At 39.1% G+C, this 20972-nt stretch overlaps 1 protein-coding gene across 2 annotated transcripts; it reads right to left on the bottom strand.

Annotated features, from left to right (window-relative positions):
* Positions 1-1124: 1124 nt before the first annotated feature.
* On the bottom strand, positions 1125-16386 carry LOC307173225 (sentrin-specific protease 2-like). 2 transcript variants are annotated; one of them, XM_079896175.1, is made up of 15 exons: positions 15109-16284; positions 10591-15067; positions 7470-10303; positions 7005-7161; positions 6483-6580; positions 5380-6348; positions 3592-4546; positions 3292-3350; positions 3106-3210; positions 2883-3014; positions 2083-2304; positions 1871-1950; positions 1710-1794; positions 1534-1629; positions 1125-1280 (listed from the first exon to the last, which is right to left on the bottom strand). In XM_079896175.1, exons 7-15 carry the CDS (start codon positions 3806-3808, stop codon positions 1218-1220), a joined length of 1059 nt encoding a protein of 352 aa, XP_079752301.1. In that variant the 5' UTR covers positions 3809-4546; positions 5380-6348; positions 6483-6580; positions 7005-7161; positions 7470-10303; positions 10591-15067; positions 15109-16284; the 3' UTR covers positions 1125-1217. The 2 variants fall into 2 exon arrangements, with proteins under 2 accessions (XP_079752301.1, XP_079752300.1); XM_079896174.1 differs by having other exon boundaries at positions 10591-16386.
* Positions 16387-20972: the final 4586 nt, after the last annotated feature.

The following is a 20972-nucleotide window of genomic DNA, read 5'->3' as shown; positions in this document are numbered from 1 at the left end:
ATACCTGTCCTAACTGAGTTACATGTGCGTCAGATACCTGTGTGTGTGTGTGTGTGTGTGTGTGTGTGTGTGTGTGTTTACAGGGGCTTCATGCAAGATACCTGTCCTAACTGAGTAACATGTGCGTCAGATACCTGTGTGTGTGTTTACAGGGGCTTCATGCGAGATACCTGTCCTAACTGAGTAACATGTGCATCAGATACCTGTGTGTGTGTGTGTGTGTGTGTGTGTGTGTGTGTGTGTGTGTTACAGGGGCTTCATGCCTGATACCTGTCCTAACTGAGTAACATGTGCATCAGATACCTGTGTGTGTGTTTACAGGGGCTTCATGCGAGATACCTGTCCTAACTGAGTAACATGTGCGTCAGATACCTGTGTGTGTGTGTGTGTGTTTACAGGGGCTTCATGCGAGATACCTGTCCTAACTGAGTAACGTGCATCAGATACCTGTGTGTGTGTTTACAGGGGCTTCATGCAAGATACCTGTCCTAACTGAGTTACATGTGCGTCAGATACCTGTGTGTGTGTTTACAGGGGCTTCATGCGAGATACCTGTCCTAACTGAGTAACATGTGCGTCAGATACCTGTGTGTGTGTTTACAGGGGCTTCATGCGAGATACCTGTCCTAACTGAGTAACGTGCATCAGATACCTGTGTGTGTGTTTACAGGGGCTTCATGCAAGATACCTGTCCTAACTGAGTAACATGTGCGTCAGATACCTGTGTGTGTGTTTACAGGGGCTTCATGCAAGTTACCTGTCCTAACTGAGTAACGTGCATCAGATACCTGTGTGTGTGTTTACAGGGGCTTCATGCAAGATACCTGTCCTAACTGAGTAACATGTGCGTCAGATACCTGTGTGTGTGTTTACAGGGGCTTGTGTAAGAATGTTTTTATGCAAAATTCATGCTTCACTTTAATTAGCTCACAGACTTTACACAAGTTCTTAGAGAATTTCAAATAAAATTTATATTCTAATAGACATACTAGAATATACAGATTTTATTTGAAATGATCTTAGAACTTGTGTAAAGTCTAGAGTTAAACCTAGGTTTTTACTAATTTACTTTTACAAACTTTTCTACTGCTATCTAAAAAAGACATACTGACAACTATTTGTTCATACTCAACTTTATTAAAAAAGAAAATGTCAAATATTAACAGCAAGCAGAACAAGGCAGGACTTCAACCTTTGGATGTCTCTGGACACATTCTTTACAGGATCGTCTGATGTACTATCTCCCACACCATCACCTTCCGTATGACTGGAATGTCACACTATATGAAAAGAGAGAACAATCATGTACAGACAAACTTTGATCATGGATTTTGACAAATTAAAAGCTTTTGAAGATTTATCAGTGAGTGATATAGTTGCTAAGGTGTTCCATGTTAGTCCTAAGTTTTGAGTGAGGTATAAACTAGTGTGTTAGTGGATAGATATGGTTATTTATATGGTTATTGATAAAGTCAAACAAGTGTTAAAAATAAAGTTTGTGAGAAATATAAATATTGTAGCTTGATCATGTACCTGTCTGAAAGTAAGTGGCTTTCCTTGAGAAAGGAAGTCTGCATATTTGCAGATAAACACACCACAGTCATTTCCATTTGTCTGTTTGGGAATTGCCTAGAAACAAGTATAACGGTTAATAAAAGGACACAGTTTAAAGAAATTTTGTATTACTTCTTATATGAGGGTATGCATACGTTGGTTCTCATTCGGCCGATGGTCCATCTGGAAGCCTCAAAGCAGCAGGCTTTTTTGATTTTGTTTTCCTCCATGAGGTATTTCCTGTCAATTAATCACACATCAGACATGTATACAAGCCTTGAAAGCAGTTAGAGGTTTGCAATTGGACATAACTCACAACAATATGTGACAGATGTCATCATGTCTCTGACCCATGGAGTCATAGCACTGGATGGTCCGGGATTTGAAATCAATTACCTGGTGATAGGCAAATGGAATTATTATTTTTTTAAATAGTGAAAAAGTATATATACCATTCTTATACTTTTAATAGTGTATAGATATGGAAACAATGTGTTACAAAGGCATTGCTATACATAAATTACTTACAGCCAAAGCCCAGTGCAAGCCAAGGTGCAAAGGAACAAGAACAAGATCACAGAGGAAGAGATCCACTGTTTTTGTCCATTTCTTTACTGCTGCATGGCCTGCAAAATGTCCGTCACTACTCAGAAGCTTTGAGTAGAAAAATGTGCTCAAACAGTACACTTTAAGGCCTTCCTGCTGATCATTGCTCCTCTTCATTATCAGAGACAAATAGAAGTTGATAACCTTGAAAACATAAGAGTAAAAATAATCATAATACACATATCCCTGACGGCCAACATTAGAGCTTTTTAAAATGCTCAGATTAATCAGACCAATGCCAATATTTAAAGAAATCAGAGATTGTTGTGTCCAACCTGATGTCTGTGGGATTTTAATGCAAACAAGCAAAACAGTGATAGATATACAACAAAGATTATTAGCTACAATATTATTAGTACCATTCATCCCAAAAAATAAATTTATATTTATTGAACGATAAAAAGCATGACAAGTTAACTAAAATAATAATGCTGGATGAAGTCAATGTGAATGTACCCAATTACAAGACTGTGAATGAGACAAAAATAATTTACACAAGAAAAAAAAAAGGAATTGATCTATTCATCAAAAGTGATGTACCTAACTGAGATGGTAGTTGGTCAGAGGGTTAAAAGTAAGCGAAATTTGTGCAGTCATCAAGCAAGTAGTTGCATTTGATTCATTATGAACATAAATATTTAATTTTTTGAGAAAGAAAGTGTACTGGATAATCATAAATATGGTAAGATTTAATCTTACTGTATGTTCACTTACACTCTTACCATGTCATTGAGCCAGGAACCCTCCTCCAGGGTTGCCAGGTCGCCCTGTCTGATGCATAGTTTGAAAGCTGTGCTTATCACCATGTTTGGGTCATCTTGTTTCAGAATATGTCTCACCTCTGATGCCATGTCCTAAAAAAAAAACAACGTACATAGCTGAAAGAATTTACTCAGTGGACAGATGTTATTGACAGAACATTTTATTTCACAATCATATTCTCACCTGTGTTAACCTAGGTAAGTTTTCACTATGGTTCACAAGATTGTCAGAGTGTATCAGTGTGGAAGCTTTCCTGGTTTCTTCCACAGAGACCTCCACACCACATGACTGAGGAGAAAAATCACAAACAACTTAAATTTCAACCATTAATAGCAGATTCATTAATAGTATATAGTAACTGTATATTGCCTGGAGCGGGTCTTTGTCCATCTCTGTCGTCTTAGACTTTTTATGGAAATGGCCATCACCTGATGAGGAAATAAACAGAATATGAAAAAGAATAAAAAGCATAGAGATATTTTCAACAATGAACTTTAAAAAGGTTGGCAAATGCCAAGACAAGTCATATGTACTATACACCAAGTTGACAGGTCAACAAAACAGGAAATAAAATAGTACATAATTTACAAAAATAAATTGCACAGTAATGCTACAGGATCAAAACATTTTTATTTGATTTTATATACATTTAATTGTAATATAACAAACCTTCATTAGCAACTGCCATCGCTCTCATTTTGCGTTTTCTGACAGTTTTTTGTTTGGCCTTCTTACAGCGACTTGGTAAAGCCCGAAGGTTTTGGTTGACAGTTTCTTGCTGCTGGAGAACCATGCCATGATCCTTAGGTAAACTGTCTTTGAGTGTTTTACAAAGCTCATGAACAACACAAGATGCATTCTGAATTGCCTCCTTGTCAGTGCACATATATGAAACATCATGTAACTGTTTGAGCTCTTCGCGCAAGCGCTGCTGATCTGCTCCTACACCAGTTTACTGTGGCTCACTGTTGTGTGTCTGTTTACTTTGGTAAGGAAGAGGACTAACACAAAAGTCACTAGAGAAGTCTTCTTGAGTGCTGTTCTCAGTGATTGGTGGATTTGTTAGAGCAACACTGAAATCCAGAGTTATATATGGGCTTTGACAATAGACTGGGCTAAGGTCTCCCCATGTTTTGTCAGAGTGGCTAAAAACAGCGAAGAAATGCTTGCATGGTAAGAACGTTGTTCTGAAGAGGACACATTCACAAGATGGGTACCGTTCCGAGTCTCCAAGTTCTACTCTGTACCATGCAGAGGTGGTCTCACTCTTCACCTTGAAAGATTCCTTTCCAAGTACCTCGACATGCTCTTTTGTATAGATGGAAGCTGCTTGGATGCTATTTAAGCAATGTTTGACAAAACTCCTGGGTCTGTCTCTCAGGAACGTTGGCACATCTGGATTGTATGCTTTGCATTCACTACTGTAGATGAAGTTGAGTCTCCTGTAGGATAGCAACTGTTCAGGGATGAAATCGCATATCATAGTTTCAAGCAGAGATGTAAGACTTCCTGTTCCAGAAAATTTGAGGTAGAAGCTCTTCAAAGATTTATTGAGAGCCTCAACTCCATTGTTGGTGGTCACTGCCACAGAGAATCCTTGTGGCACATAGGCCCTACACCACCGCTGAAAAAGAAAAGAACATATTACTTTGATAAAGGTAATCGATACAGAAAGAACGGAACATTACACCCAGTCTATACTGGATGCATAAAAGCGAATATCCTAAACAGTCCAGACAGTGGAAAAAATAGATTGAGGCATCTATTTCCTAGACTCAGCGGAACTACCATAATCAAGTGTAGACTGAATCAGTGATGATGACTTGCTTTTGTTGTGTCTATCTGGTGTTGACGGCGTAATAATTTTAGAAAAAACTAAATGCTGGCCTGTCCCTTTTATACCAATCTAAATGTACTGTACAACAATTGAACACGGAACATGTCCAGTGCAGTACCTCACCTCCTGAATACATAGCCACCTTGTATCAACATAATGTCTGACTTCAAATGACTTTTTGTAAACATTGCTCTCCTTCAGTCTGTCAACCTCCCTATCACATGAAGATTCACTTGGGGCACTAGCTATCTCACGCAGATGGCCAAGTAGTTCACTTTGCTCAGAGAGGGACAACTTGTTCTTGGCTGCCAGAAAGAGAGTATATGGGATATTAAACACTGTAAAAAATAGGAATTACCTATACGTTTCAGATGACTAATTAACAGTACAAATTAAATGCAAATTAATAAAACTAAGAAAACAAATGTAATACACTATTGAAAGTATTTTGAAAGATGTTTTTGAAAAACTCAAATGTAAATTTAAGGATGTATTGGTTTACTTCTAATGAAATATACATCACCACATATCCAGGATTATAATGAAAAACAAAGACTATAATGGAATTCTGGTATATATAAAAAGAATGATAGTAATAATTCACTTCAGCTGGACTGTACCTTGTCTAGTCCATCGTATCCAAGCTTGCTCACGATGGAATGAGCATAGATACTTCTGTGCATTTGGAAATGTATGGTCCAGAGCTTGATATTCCTGTTGTGAATAATCAAGCATGAAGTACTTTGGTTCCCAATGCAGGTTCCATTGTTTCAGGATGGTAAGAGCTTCAGCTATCGCTCTGGTTGTCTCGTTTTCACATATAAACTCAGCAATCGGTTTGTAGCCAACATTAGTCCGAACAACAACCAGAAACAGGGGCAAAGCATATTTGGTAGTTCTGTAGGTGGCATCAAGTAGGACCATATCTCCATAACGCTTAAGTAAATGCTGCTGTTGTATGTTTTGATGAATAAACAAGAATGTTTCTTGTGATGTGGTCATCTCCGGTGTGTATCTCCTCAAAATCAGAGTCTTCGGTGACTGGAAATCCACTTCTTTGTGCATTCACTTCAACAGGAATTTCTGTCTGATGTCTGTAGTTCTCTGTGCACTGCCTAAAGAAAAACCGGGCACCTGAATCTGTTAGTTTCCATTCATCTATTTTCTTTTCCAGTTGAAGTTGATCAAAGCCAGAGTATTTTCCAGCAAGTAAGGCCTGGTGCACATGGTTTTGAATAACATGACTTGATGGGTAGTATGATGGGTCCTGTGGGTGTGGTAGAACACTTCCCATGCAAGAAAGCTCTTTCTGGACAAATGTTTTCAGAATCTTCTTCAGGAAAGGGACAGAGGTCATTCCAAGTGAAACATATTCATGTATTTTGTCACGCACCCCTTGATGGATCTTATTTGAGAAATGACAGTTTTCTGAAATGTTGTGCTTTTTGTGTGCTTCTTCCAAAGGTATTTTGACATGTATTACTTCAGAAGTGACAGTGGGGTTCTCTTTTATTGACTCCAGAAGCCTCTTTATAGCTGCATGTTTTTCACTTCTAGAACTTTTGTCACCAACAGCAAAGTTGTCATATCTGCCAAGAACAACATACCATAATGAGTATCTGTCAGTATCTGTCAGTATCTGCAAAACTTTACCTTTATAATGGTAATAAAGTTATAAATATTAAATGAGTGCATTTAAATGAGCCATGACAGTTACATTTACCTTAGTATATATCTGACATATAGTTTTGCTGGGCAATCAACTTTCTTGCTGCTTTGAATGTGAAACCTTCTTCTGCTGATATATTCATGTTCAGTATGCTGCAGATTGAAAGACAAATTATTTCTATATCACTACATTTCTAGGGCCAGGCAAAAATAGTAGTAATACAAAAATAGATATGCCTACAATTTTGTCTAAAAGTAAATGAAAGCAATAAGCCCCATGAAGCAGTGTTTTACATAGAATTTAGAATAGCTAGGGGGCACTTAGCCGTTCTAAATTCACTGTAAAACACGGCTACCTTACTTACCTTATTGCTTTTATACCAAGGTTAGTCCATAAAAATATTTTCATACAGAAACACTGATGTAATTAGGTCACAGGTGTATGTTTATCGAATAACTTACAATGCAGCTCAACCAATCAGAATCAAGGACTTGAATGACCTGTTTAAGATTATTTCCCCGATCTCATACAACATACATTAAGCTCATGAAAATGTGTGCAGACTTTAGAACATACCAACTCATCTGGTTTTGGGGCCTTTTTGTAGTTTTTTCCATGCTGGCAAGCATATATCACTCTTCTTTTCACAGAGAGCGGAATGTGTTTTGAATAGTCTTCTACTTTCCAGAGAAATCGGGATGCCACTTTTTGTTTTTTTTGACTGTCATCTGACCTGTCACCAGGAAGTAAATAAAAGAAAAAGGCATTTAATACTTTTCATAGCACATTCCCTTTCTTTTACTTTCTCATGTTTCATGCAAATAGGGTTCAATTATGAGAAAACTGTAAATAAAGATTTGTTTAATGAAAGTGGCTGTCTTAAGTGCATGTCTATAAAACGCAACAAATGTTCTTCATAACAATACTTCCAATAAGGTCATAAATAAACAATTAAAAAAAATAAACATGCAGTTAATTTAGAAACTGATAAATTACCAAACAGTGTAAGATATGCAGTTAATTTAGAAACTGATAAATTACCAAACAGTGTAAGATGTGCCAGTTGCCCGTTTGTGGTTTTCCAGAAGTAGTTTCAGGTCTTCTTCTGAAGAAACTATGCCTGTGATGTACTCTTCTGAAGATGAGCATATTTGAAAAGATGATGGAAGCCAGTCTGATGGGAAATGGCAAACAGAGTAATATTCATATTAAAGTAGTTAGTTCTATCTGATGCACACGTTACTCAGTTAGGACAGGTATCTCGCATGAAGCCCCTGTAAACACACACACAGGTATCTGACGCACATGTTACTCAGTTAGGACAGGTATCTCGCATGAAGCCCCTGTAAACACACACACACACAGGTATCTGATGCACACGTTACTCAGTTAGGACAGGTATCTCGCATGAAGCCCCTGTAAACACACACACACAAGTATCTGACGCACATGTAACTCAGTTAGGACAGGTATCTCGCATGAAGCCCCTGTAAACACACACACAGGTATCTGATGCACATGTTACTCAGTTAGGACAGGTATCTCGCATGAAGCCCCTGTAAACACACACACACACACACAGGTATCTGATGCACACGTTACTCAGTTAGGACAGGTATCTCGCATGAAGCCCCTGTAAACACACACACACACAAGTATCTGACGCACATGTAACTCAGTTAGGACAGGTATCTCGCATGAAGCCCCTGTAAACACACACACAGGTATCTGATGCACATGTTACTCAGTTAGGACAGGTATCTCGCATGAAGCCCCTGTAAACACACACACAGGTATCTGACGCACATGTAACTCAGTTAGGACAGGTATCTCGCATGAAGCCCCTGTAAACACACACACACAGGTATCTGACGCACATGTTACTCAGTTAGGACAGGTATCTCGCATGAAGCCCCTGTAAACACACACACAGGTATCTGATGCACACGTTACTCAGTTAGGACAGGTATCTCGCATGAAGCCCCTGTAAACACACACACACAGGTATCTGATGCACATGTTACTCAGTTAGGACAGGTATCTCGCATGAAGCCCCTGTAAACACACACACAGGTATCTGATGCACATGTTACTCAGTTAGGACAGGTATCTCGCATGAAGCCCCTGTAAACACACACACAGGTATCTGACGCACATGTAACTCAGTTAGGACAGGTATCTCGCATGAAGCCCCTGTAAACACACACACACACGTATCTGACGCACATGTTACTCAGTTAGGACACGTATCTCGCATGAAGCCCCTGTAAACACACACACAGGTATCTGACGCACATGTTACTCAGTTAGGACAGGTATCTCGCATGAAGCCCCTGTAAACACACACACAGGTATCTGATGCACACGTTACTCAGTTAGGACAGGTATCTTGCATGAAGCCCCTGTAAACACACACACAGGTATCTGACGCACATGTTACTCAGTTAGGACAGGTATCTCGCATGAAGCCCCTGTAAACACACACACAGGTATCTGATGCACACGTTACTCAGTTAGGACAGGTATCTTGCATGAAGCCCCTGTAAACACACACACAGGTATCTGATGCACACGTTACTCAGTTAGGACAGGTATCTTGCATGAAGCCCCTGTAAACACACACACAGGTATCTGACGCACATGTTACTCAGTTAGGACAGGTATCTCGCATGAAGCCCCTGTAAACACACACACACAGGTATCTGATGCACATGTAACTCAGTTAGGACAGGTATCTTGCATGAAGCCCCTGTAAACACACACACAGGTATCTGATGCACATGTTACTCAGTTAGGACAGGTATCTTGCATGAAGCCCCTGTAAACACACACACACACAGGTATCTGACGCACATATAACTCATTTAGGACAGGTATCTTGCATGAAGCCCCTGTAAACACACACACAGGTATCTGATGCACATGTTACTCAGTTAGGACAGGTATCTCGCATGAAGCCCCTGTAAACACACACACAGGTATCTGATGCACATGTAACTCAGTTAGGACAGGTTTCTCGCATGAAGCCCCTGTAAACACACACACACACACAGGTATCTGATGCACATGTAACTCAGTTAGGACAGGTATCTCGCATGAAGCCCCTGTAAACACACACACAGGTATCTGATGCACATGTAACTCAGTTAGGACAGGTTTCTCGCATGAAGCCCCTGTAAACACACACACAGGTATCTGATGCACATGTAACTCAGTTAGGACAGGTATCTCGCATGAAGCCCCTGTAAACACACACACAGGTATCTGATGCACATGTAACTCAGTTAGGACAGGTATCTCGCATGAAGCCCCTGTAAACACACACACACACACACACACAGGTATCTGATGCACATGTTACTCAGTTAGGACAGGTATCTCGCATGAAGCCCCTGTAAACACACACACAGGTATCTGATGCACATGTAACTCAGTTAGGACAGGTATCTTGCATGAAGCCCCTGTAAACACACACACAGGTATCTGACGCACATGTAACTCAGTTAGGACAGGTATCTCGCATGAAGCCCCTGTAAACACACACACAGGTATCTGATGCACACGTTACTCAGTTAGGACAGGTATCTCGCATGAAGCCCCTGTAAACACACACACAGGTATCTGATGCACACGTTACTCAGTTAGGACAGGTATCTCGCATGAAGCCCCTGTAAACACACACACAGGTATCTGATGCACACGTTACTCAGTTAGGACAGGTATCTCGCATGAAGCCCCTGTAAACACACACACAGGTATCTGATGCACACGTTACTCAGTTAGGACAGGTATCTCGCATGAAGCCCCTGTAAACACACACACAGGTATCTGATGCACATGTAACTCAGTTAGGACAGGTATCTCGCATGAAGCCCCTGTAAACACACACACAGGTATCTGATGCACACGTTACTCAGTTAGGACAGGTATCTCGCATTAAGCCCCTGTAACACACACACACACACACACACACACACACACACACACACACACACACACACACACACACACACACACACACAGGTATCTGACGCACATGTTACTCTTTAGTAACGTTACAGGTAACAATATCACGTGAAACCACTCCTTACATTTGAATCCTATTGCATCTTTTACAAAACTGTTTGCCTCTTGATCATAATAAAAGCTCAAAAATAGTTACCGAATTCGCTGTTTTGTCCTTGATTGTCCATGGCTGTTTAATGACGACCAGTCTGCTCTTCATCGTCCTTCAGTTTGGTCTCCAATTTGAAAAGTGCGCGGGAAGAAGGCACTATATTCTGCGCATGTGCGATGACCTGAAATTTTTTTTTTTTTTTTTTGGGAAAGGGGTGTGATGGCCACACCCTCGGAAACGCCCCGTGTGCGTCGCGGTACTGAAACCCCTGTACTTTAGTGAATCCCCTCTGATATAGCTGCCGCAGCCTAATCACCACTCTGCAGACTTGCTCAATATCCCGCCCACGGCGCTATCTGATTGGTTACATCTCACGAGTAATAGCCTATCAACACTTGCGAGACGCCACCCACTTTTCAACAGGCCCACCCAAAACTTAAAAAAACAAAAAACTTTTAATATATTCTAATTTTGTCAAGAATTATAAAAAATCGTCAATAAGCTCATAATGTGTACTAAAATAGTCTAAATGTTTAATAGTTTTAAAAACAATTTTAAAAAGCTGGCTATGTCTATTTTGATGTTTCTGCACAAGTTCAGCAGACAGTAGGCTAGTTCGGGTTTGTTCCGACAGAGCTCGTAAGCGGAGAGCGCATTTCTGAATATATTCCGCTCCGCTCGGTCATTACGCAGGGTCGCTCGCCCAACCCAGAATGGCCTGAGACTGGTTCGAAAATATGTGGAATAAGGGCTGCCTCTGACTAAATTATTATTATTTTTTTTCTAGTCGACTAGTAGTTGTTCATTTAATTTTTAAAAATGAGTTTTCTACAAAACTTAATGAAGTGGTCAAAATCATGTTTTACCAAAAACAGCGCCGTTGCTAGGAGGGCGCCAGCGCCTCTGCCTCGCGAGTGGATGATAGCCCTGAAGACGCCTAGCAATGGTATAGGCTACCTTTAGTGGTAGTATACCTTTAGTTAAGTTATACCTTAAGAGTCTTAGTAGCGCGCTAAGAGACAACATCAATGGAAAATGCAGCCCAGGTATGATGCGTATGATGCGTAATGGAGATTCCAAAGCGCTCTTCTTTGGTCATAACCATGGAGAGCGGTCGCGGATAGGTCCGTCCTATGCACCGAAACTTTTAACTATGCAACAAAATATTTAAAGAGCATCAAGCTATTAAAATCTAGATTATGTATACGCACAGATAATATAACAGTAGGCTATATTATATTATTATATTAGTAGTCAATATTTTTTATTAGGTTAAACAGTGATTGGATAACGTTTTTAATTTTACATTTTTAATTTAAGGCCCACCCACAATTGGTCTGGCCCATCCAAAACTGAAATCCTGGTGCCGTGCCTGGGCTAAAGCAAAGGTTTTTTGATTGCTCACTCACTCGTCTGGCGCGAGTGATTTCAATGTCAATGTAAAGACGCGTTTACACGCGTCTATAGGTCCTGAATGAGGCGTTGAATGAGGCGTTTAGCGCGGAGCGGTAGACGCGAATGAGGCGAATTGACTAACACAAATTTATAATGCATCTGTCTTTTCTATCATTTCACTGTATCTCAGCATCGCGATGTAAAGTTAACGTTATTACTTTAACAGCAGCAGTAAAACTGTTTCTACTGTGATGGTTTAACTTTGCAATCAATCCGTGGTTCAGCAGAGGCTGATATATGACAATAGATGACATTGCGGCTAATTTATCTGATCCTGTCCATTAGCATTGATCCATGTACGGCTTTTCAGAATGTCACCAAGTACAAATATTTATGTAATATTTCAGCGCGAAAACTCTAGCTAGCTAGCTGGGAACAATGAAAAGGGTCCAGAGCAGCATATCATATTTTACAGGACCGTCACAAAAAAAAAAAAAAAAAAAAACCTAAAACTGCAAATGAGAATGTTACTACAGGTACGATGGACGGCAACTCCCAGCTTCAGCAGAACTCACAGTCCCAGGTTGACTCAAATGAACAAGGACCACAGTGTTGGGAAAGATAAGCTATTAGAGTAAAAATATTGCGTTAGGCTACTTCATGAGTTAATAAGAAAAAAGATTTTACAATTCCTGCAAATGCAGTGATGAAGTTCATGTTCTCATGATTTATTTTTATGAATAAAAATGTTTTAAAACATCCCCCCCTCTGTTTTTTTTTCTCAAATCGCACCCTTATATATATATATATACAGTGAGGAAAATAAGTATTTGAACACCCTGCTATTTTGCAAGTTCTCCCACTTAGAAATCATGGAGGGGTCTGAAATTGTCATCGTAGGTGCATGTCCACTGTGAGAGACAATCTAAAAAAAAAAAAAATCCAGAAATCACAATGTATGATTTTTTAACTATTTATTTGTATGATACAGCTGCAAATAAGTATTTGAACACCTGAGAAAATCAATGTTAATATTTGGTACAGTAGCCTTTGTTTGCAATTGCAGAGGTCAAACGTTTCCTGTAGTTTTTCACCAGGTTTGCACACACTGCAGGAGGGATTTTGGCCCACTCCTCCACACAGATGAGGAGAAACACGGAGTTTGAGCTCCCTCCAAAGATTCTCTATTGGGTTTAGGTCTGGAGACTGGCTAGGCCACGCCAGAACCTTGATATACTTCTTACAGAGCCACTCCTTGGTTATCCTGGCTGTGTGCTTCGGGTCATTGTCATGTTGGAAGACACAGCCTCGACCCATCTTCAATGCTCTAACTGAGGGAAGGAGGTTGTTCCCCAAAATCTCGCAATACATGGCCCCGGTCATCCTCTCCTTAATACAGTGCAGTCGCCCTGTCCCATGTGCAGAAAAACACCCCCAAAGCATGATGCTACCACCCCCATGCTTCACAGTAGGGATGGTGTTCTTGGGATGGTACTCATCATTCTTCTTCCTCCAAACACCTTTAGTGGAATTATGACCAAAAAGTTCTATTTTGGTCTCATCTGACCACATGACTTTCTCCCATGACTCCTCTGGATCATCCATTCTGGCTTGCTCAAGAGAAACAGGCCCAATCAGCATAACACTATCATTCAAATTGCATAGACAAATTCGTGTGCTAATCCCATCAGTCTGAGTGAAACTGGGACTCCAAGAGCCATTAAAGACAATAAGGAGAAAACTGGAATTGCAACTTTGCTGAGCAGAATCATTATCTTAACCTTAAAAGCTAAATACATTATTCTTTACCGTGATGTTATGTATGGAAGCATATTTGAAATAGATTCTAAAAATGTGTTATTCTTCAATTTTCGCTACATATTTTTCTAGCTTGTTTTCTGCATCTGTTATTTCTTCATTTTATTTCTTCATTGCTGCCATTTTAGTGCATTTATCTTGTACTCGCGTTAAAAGTAGGCATTCTTTTCCGTATTTTGTTGTATTCTCTGGACTGATAAGCAATTATCACGCAGACAATGCTCTTTTACGATCCCACACGTGTACAAGAGAGCGCGTCACAGAGTGGTCTCCCGCGGCATTCCACACAACGTTAAACAGATTGGGCTCGTGTTGTGGTGCCAATCGGGGAAATGACTTCTCAGAGATCTTTGATGCCAGAAATTTTAGACTTTATTTCACAACCAAAGTCTGAACGCCCTTCTTCAGAAAGATGCTCCCGAAAAAGTGTCCAGCTTCATATATATACACTGTAAAAAATAAAATCTTAAAAAAACGGTCAATGACTGTTAGCTACGGCTGCCAAACAAAAACCATAAAAAGTAAAATATCCTAATTTAAATGAAGTGCAAAAAACTTTTACAGAAATTTCTTACATTTTTTACAGAAAAACTGTTATTTTACAAATATTTCCTGAATTATTACAATCAAACACCTTCATTGTAAAAAAATCCCATAAAAAAAAAGTCAAATGACTGTCAGCAATGGCTGCCATACAAAAAACGTAAAATTAATGTAAAATATCCTAATTTAAATAAGTGCAAAATACTTTTACAGAAATCTTCAGTAATCTTTTTTTAACAGAAACAGTTATTTCACATTTATTTTCTGAATTTTTTACTGAAAAACATGCAGTTAACTACATGCATGATTTGCTGGGACTATACGTCACTGCATCAGCAACTACACAGTTACTGTCAGTTAAATAAAGTAACATGCAGAATATCATTGTCACAGGCCGGAGGTGTGGAGGCGCCAAGTGCCAACCGACACTCCCTTCTACTGTACCTCCCCCCTGAGGAGCTACCCCGCCGCTCAAGGAAAACGGACAACAGAATAAAAGGAATCTCAAGTTTATTTATTTAATTAAAAGGCAATCTCAAGGAGAAAGATCAGGCCAACCGGCCCTCCTGCGTCGACAGGTCCAGACTAGATGACAGCAGTGGAGACTGGACTCGAGTCGCTAGACCCGCGAGACTTCAGCATAGACTGGTAAACAGAATGGATTAGTATGGATTCAGTATGCTCACTCTTTCTCCCTGGATACAGGACTGGATGCAGCAGCGAAGATGTGGCTCGGTTCACTGGCTCAGCGGGACTTCAGCATAGACTGGTAAACAGAGTGGATTAGTATGGATTCAGTATGCTCACTTTCTTCCTGGATACAGGACTGGATGCAGCAGCGAAGATGTGGCTCGGTTCACTGGCTCAGCGGGACTTCAGCATAGACTGGTAAACAGAGTGGATTAGTATGGATTCAGTATGCTCACTCTTTCTCCCTGGATACAGGACTGGATACAGCAGCGAAGATGTGGCTCAGTTCACGGGCTCAGCGGGACTTCAGCATAGACTGGTAAACAGAGTGGATTAGTATGGATTCAGTATGCTCACTCTTTCTCCCTGGATACAGGACTAGATGCAGCAGCGAAGATGTGGCTCGGTTCACTGGCTCAGCGGGACTTCAGCATAGACCGGTAAACAGAGGGGACTAGTATGGATACAATATGCTCACTCTTTCTTCCTGGATACAGGACTGGATGCAGTGGCGGAGATGTGGCTCGGTTCACTAGCTCAGCAGGACTTCAGCATAGACTGGTAAACAGAGTGGATTAGTATGAATTCAGTATGCTCACTCTTTCTTCCTGGATACAGGACTGGATGCAGCAGCGGAGATGTGGCTCAGTTCACTGGCTCAGCAGGACTTCAGCATAGACTGGTAAACAGAGTGGATTAGTATGAATTCAGTATGCTCACTCTTTCTTCCTGGATACAGGACTGGATGCAGCAGCGGAGATGTGGCTCAGTTCACTGGCTCAGCAGGACTTCAGCATAAACTGGTAGGCAGAGCGAGTCAGTATGAGTTCAGTAACGTCAAAGCTCTGTTCGTTTGGGTACCACACAGTCTGCAACTCCCCTCCACTCGTGCATGCACTGCAAAAACACTCAACTGCACACGTGATGAAAATAACCAGCACTGCATTCACAAACCTCAAACATTAAAGCAGTGTGTGGGCCCAGACGAAAACCTCGGCGGATGGAAACTCTGTTACAGATATAAACAAGCTCTGCACTGCAATGTCACATCCAAAACACTCCTCTTCTTTCACAGGATAATGCCTTCAACTACAGTCGAGTTACAACCTCTTTAAGAAATAGACAGAGTGTAATAAATTTCCCACCCAATAATACTATAGTGAATCCTCATGTCATATTCGGTAAAAGAAGACTGTCACTTATCTCCTTAGGTCCAATGTTCTCCACCGCTGGCCACTTCCCTGTTGTATCTCCACAGAAAACTCTGCTGTCCCCCCACCGCTCCCCACACCTCTTTATATCCTCATGGTCCAATCGCCCCTTCAGGATCTTTCCCGCTGCACAGCTGACAGCAATCGCGCTCGTCAGCTCTCTTTCGCTTCTCGCTGCTTCCGTGTTTTCCCGGAATCGGCCTCGTGTTACGCCGGAAGCGCTCCCCATACACAATTTCCACAAATAAGGTTCCGTTTTTAGTCACCCCGGCCCGTGACATCATCAGTGTTTCTCTGCTCATCCAGGGGCCCGTTCTTCGTACGTTGCTTATTACATCCAAGATCAAATGACACATCCAAGATGATATCATCGTGCGAATCATGATCTGGCTAACTCGGTTCTTCTAACACACTTGCCGGATATGATTAGTATCGCTGGATTGAGTTATCTGAGATAATTGCGCGTTCATGCGCTGGTTAAAAGGGGATATGTATAGATAGTAGAAACATTGATCAGCAACGCTGCTATTGGCTGCTCAGCGTGGCCAAAGAGCGCGCTCAGTTTTTCTCCTCAGCAGAGCAAGAACTAAAATTCGAAGTTTATTCGGAATTTTAATGTTTAATTAAAACGCCAGGGAACACCTCAAAGTCTGCAAAAGCCAGGAGAGAGGGCTGGCAAAAAGTAGCAGACAATTTAAATCCGTTAGAAGTGGCCATGTTAGATGTTTTTAACACTTATTAGCCTGTATTTTTGTATTTTAATAATTGCATAATTACTTTGTGCATTGTAATGTCAGTCACCATACTAGAACATGGGAACAAATAAAAGTGAAGTACAAAAATAGTCTACATAATGGTAATTTTTAGTTATATTATAGTCTCTTTTATAAAAGGCACTGTTAAATAAATGGTTGTCGGTTTATAAAAGCAACCAAGAAAAAGGCTGAGAAAAAAATAGAAAAGATCTTAGTAGCCTACACTGTAAAATAATTTTTGCTGCGTTAAATTAAGGCCGTATAGTCATTTCAACTGTTAAATCTTGAGTAATGATGAATTGCTTTGACTTGTGAAAGTGAAAACTGATAAACTTATGTTAATGTAAAAATATTTTGCCATGAGTTATTGATCACATTTTTCCCCAGTGTAGTTCATTGTAATGACATTGTGTTTTCCTCTTTTGTGCACTTTTACATAATACACCAACACTTGTATCTGTTCCCAAGAAAGTGGTGGCTGAAATATGTGCAGTAAGTGGACATTTTCTAACTTTCCAAAGGAAAGAAAGTATAAGACTTTGTAATGTCCATTTGTTTCCATTGCACTGGACAGTGAATAAACCCTCTCAGATAACTGTCATATGGAGGAACTAGCCTACCTGCAAGTGCATGAATAACTTTACTTAATTTATACTTGAATGCTTTATGGCTGCAATATAAGTTGTAGGATTCCACATCTACAGAAAGGCCTACAGAAGAGTCTGCACACACAGAGGAGACATAGGCCAACAGGTGGGCAGTATATAGCCAACTTTTCCTTTTTATTTGTTGCATGAGGCATGTGTCTAATATCTCTTGTTGCAGGCACTTGACCACTGGCTTTTCTTTACAAAGAACAATTGAAATAAAACTCAAGGAACTAAGCATATTTGTCTTTTATTAAACATTTAATGAAAAGTGTTTTTTTTTTTTTTTGGCAGTGTTGTGTAATATGGCACATGCAACAATGTCACAGGCCCTGTCAGGTGTGCAAACCTCAGACTTTTCAGACACTGAAATCTTCCCTTTAGTTAGCCAAAGTTCATTTCATTGTGTGCCCTTGTCCTGGCTAGAGCTGCACTGTAGCTGGTTTGGGTCAGGGAATGGGGTCATAAAACACCTGTCTGCAGGAACATGTCATAATCACCTATGAAAAAATGCAGTTCTGTTAGGATCAGCATAAGTGTATGTAATACAGTGAGCTTGATATTTAATTGTGGAACTTTTCTTACCACTTTCAAATAAGGCATAAATGTGAATCTCTGAAAATGCTTAAGTCATGCACAGATCCTGGCCATTTTGCTTTCACATTTGTGATATGGAAGATTTTAGTCAACTGCCTTTTTTTAAATTTGATATAATATTACTAATCTGGAATATTAAGAATCACAATAGTAACTGGGCTGCACATTTACATTGTGAATCCCCTTCATAGCCTTGATGGCAGTCTATGGTAGCCTATAGTCTATGGTACAAATCACGTTAGTGAAGCCTGAGTGATCGGCATGGTCATGATTGTATGATCTTCATAAAAAATTATGATAGCCTAAAAAAATAAAATAAAAAAAACCTGCTTTACAACATTGGGTCTTAAGTGGCTTGGAAATGCCACACAAAAAAAAAAAAAAAAAAAAAAAAAAAAACCCTAAAACTGTTTTTTAAACATAAAAAAACGAAAAAACGACAATCTCACGAATCACGAGAAAAAATATATATCTCAGAAAGAAAGTGCACTATCGCGCTGCGCTGGACTTCCCGTATCACTATCAGCTCCGTTTATGAAGCCGGGATCTAATCCTGTTAACATGAAATAAGCCTGCTCCCGAGCAGGTTTAAGTTTGCGCACATGTTGCTATGACAGCAAGTCCAGGATGAGCGTTGAAGAACCAAACAATCCAAGATCATGCCAAATCGCCAACAATCAAATCCAGCTAAGTGAGTTAGCGACGTACGAAGAACGGACCCCTGGACTGAAGCTCAGGCTCTACTCTTCAACACAATGGTGACACACAAAACACACCATACAGAAACACTTTAAACCCCAACAGAACATTAAACACTACCAGATCTCTCAGGAGCTCAGCATCTTCACTTATTACAATCCAGACTTTATTTCTTTCATACTAACATTCTTATTGAGAATTAACAGAGGTTTAGAAGTTGAAGTTTTATTGAAAAGAATAAAGTTTGATGTCACCATGATGGAAATCAGTGTTTGCTTTAGTTGGGATCTTGACCTATAAGTTTTTAACGAGTTTTTCTCTGGCTGCTTTAACTGTGTGTCTCTGATGCATATTTGTTATGGTAGGAGTCAAGAGAAACTCAGATCAGATGATGTTGGTCACTTTTTAGTGATAATGGTCATCATGTAGTGTCTTGCTTTATTAATACCACCTGAAGTGTAACATCTGATTAAGTCGTTAAATATTAGTTGTTAATTTTTGCATGCCAAAACTGCTATAGAAGATCCTGCAGTGCTGTGATACTCAGATTTTTTGAAGTCATTATACAGAAATTGTTTTGACAGGATCATATAGACTCACTCAGACATCAAGCATCAGTGTATGAATCGCAACAATGGTGACAATGAAAAAAAATAAATGAACTACTATAAAGTCACAAAAAGGCTTTGTTGGTTGTCACCATTGTTGAGATTCATATGTTGATTCTTGATGTCTATACTACTAAAAAACAAAACAAAAATCAGCGTTTTGAGTACAATTTAAAATGAAAACAAATGATCGTCAAAAAATCACAGTTATTTTCTGTAAAATTAGGATTTTTTTTTACAGTGTACACTGTAAAAAAATTCCTAATTTTACAGAAAATAACTGTGATTTTTTGACGATCATTTTCTTTCATTTTAAATTGTACTCAAAACACTGTAAAATTACAAATAATATCTGTAAAATAAAAATTCAGCTGTTATTTTAGGTATTGTGACATTAATGACAAATTCCATGTAATTCACATTTTTTTAAGAAAATTGATTGTATTTTTCATACAGTATTTTTTCTGTTTTCTTAAATTACATAAAAATGTATGTAAAATTACAAATATAATCTGTAATTAAACAGTAACAGAACAGTTAAATGATAAAATGGTCAAATGACTGTCAGCTCCCCAAAAAACTGTAAAACATCCTAAATTAAATAAACTGAAAAACACTGTTATTTTACAGGTATTTCCTGAATAATCACGATCATATACCTTCATTGTAAAAAAAATCGTAAAAAAAGGGTCAAATGACTGGCAAACAAAAACCATAAAATTAAAGTCAAATATTCTAATTTAAATAAACCGAAAAAAAACACTGTTATTTCACAGGTATTTCTTGCATTATTATGATCAAATACCTTCATTGTAAAAACATCATAAAAAAAAGGGTCAAATGACTGGCAGCTGCGGCTGCCAAACAAAAACCATAAAATTAAAGTCAAATATTCTAATTTAAATAAAGTGTAAAAAACTTAAAAATAAATGTGATGTCACCATGATTGAGATCAGTGTCTGCTTTAGTTGGGCTCATGACCCTTGAGATTTTTAACTTTAGTTTTCTCTGGCTGCTTTAACTGTGTGTTTGATACACTTTTGTTATAGCAACAAATGCAAGAGAAAATATCAGATGATCTTGGTCATTCATTGGTGATGTTATAGTCATCATATGATGATCTGATTCGCTGATATGACAGTCAAAACTCTAAATATATTAGCTTAGATTACATAATATATAGATGGAATTAAGCTTTTTACAAATACTATGATTAATGTCAAAATTTCTCACATGACCCTTGGCATCAGTATTATAACAATCTGAAATTTAAAAAAAGATATATTATACAGAAATATTTTGAGCTGATTTTTTTTTTTTTTTTTTTAGTAGTATAGAGACATCAAGAATCAACATATGAATCTCAACAATGGTGACAACCAACAAAGCCTTTTTGTGGCTTTATACTTGTGGTGTAATTAAGAAGTTACAAGAGACTGTTTATTATAGAATGCCTTTATTTTG

Source organism: Squalius cephalus, assembly GCF_949319135.1.
Source record: "Squalius cephalus genome assembly, chromosome: 16".
Classification (NCBI taxonomy): domain Eukaryota; kingdom Metazoa; phylum Chordata; class Actinopteri; order Cypriniformes; family Leuciscidae; genus Squalius; species Squalius cephalus.
This window is presented reverse-complemented; position numbering and strand designations above follow the sequence as displayed.

Coding starts and splice junctions, on each gene's coding strand:
- LOC307173225 (XM_079896174.1), bottom strand. CDS start 3,808: ATGTGCACTGACAAGGAGGCAATTCAGAATGCATCTTGTGTTGTTCAT. Junction 3,211..3,291: donor TGGACAAAGACCCGCTCCAG/GCAATATACAGT, acceptor TTTTCTCCTCAG/TCATGTGGTGTGGAGGTCTC. Junction 1,630..1,709: donor TCGGCCGAATGAGAACCAAC/GTATGCATACCC, acceptor ACTTGTTTCTAG/GCAATTCCCAAACAGACAAA.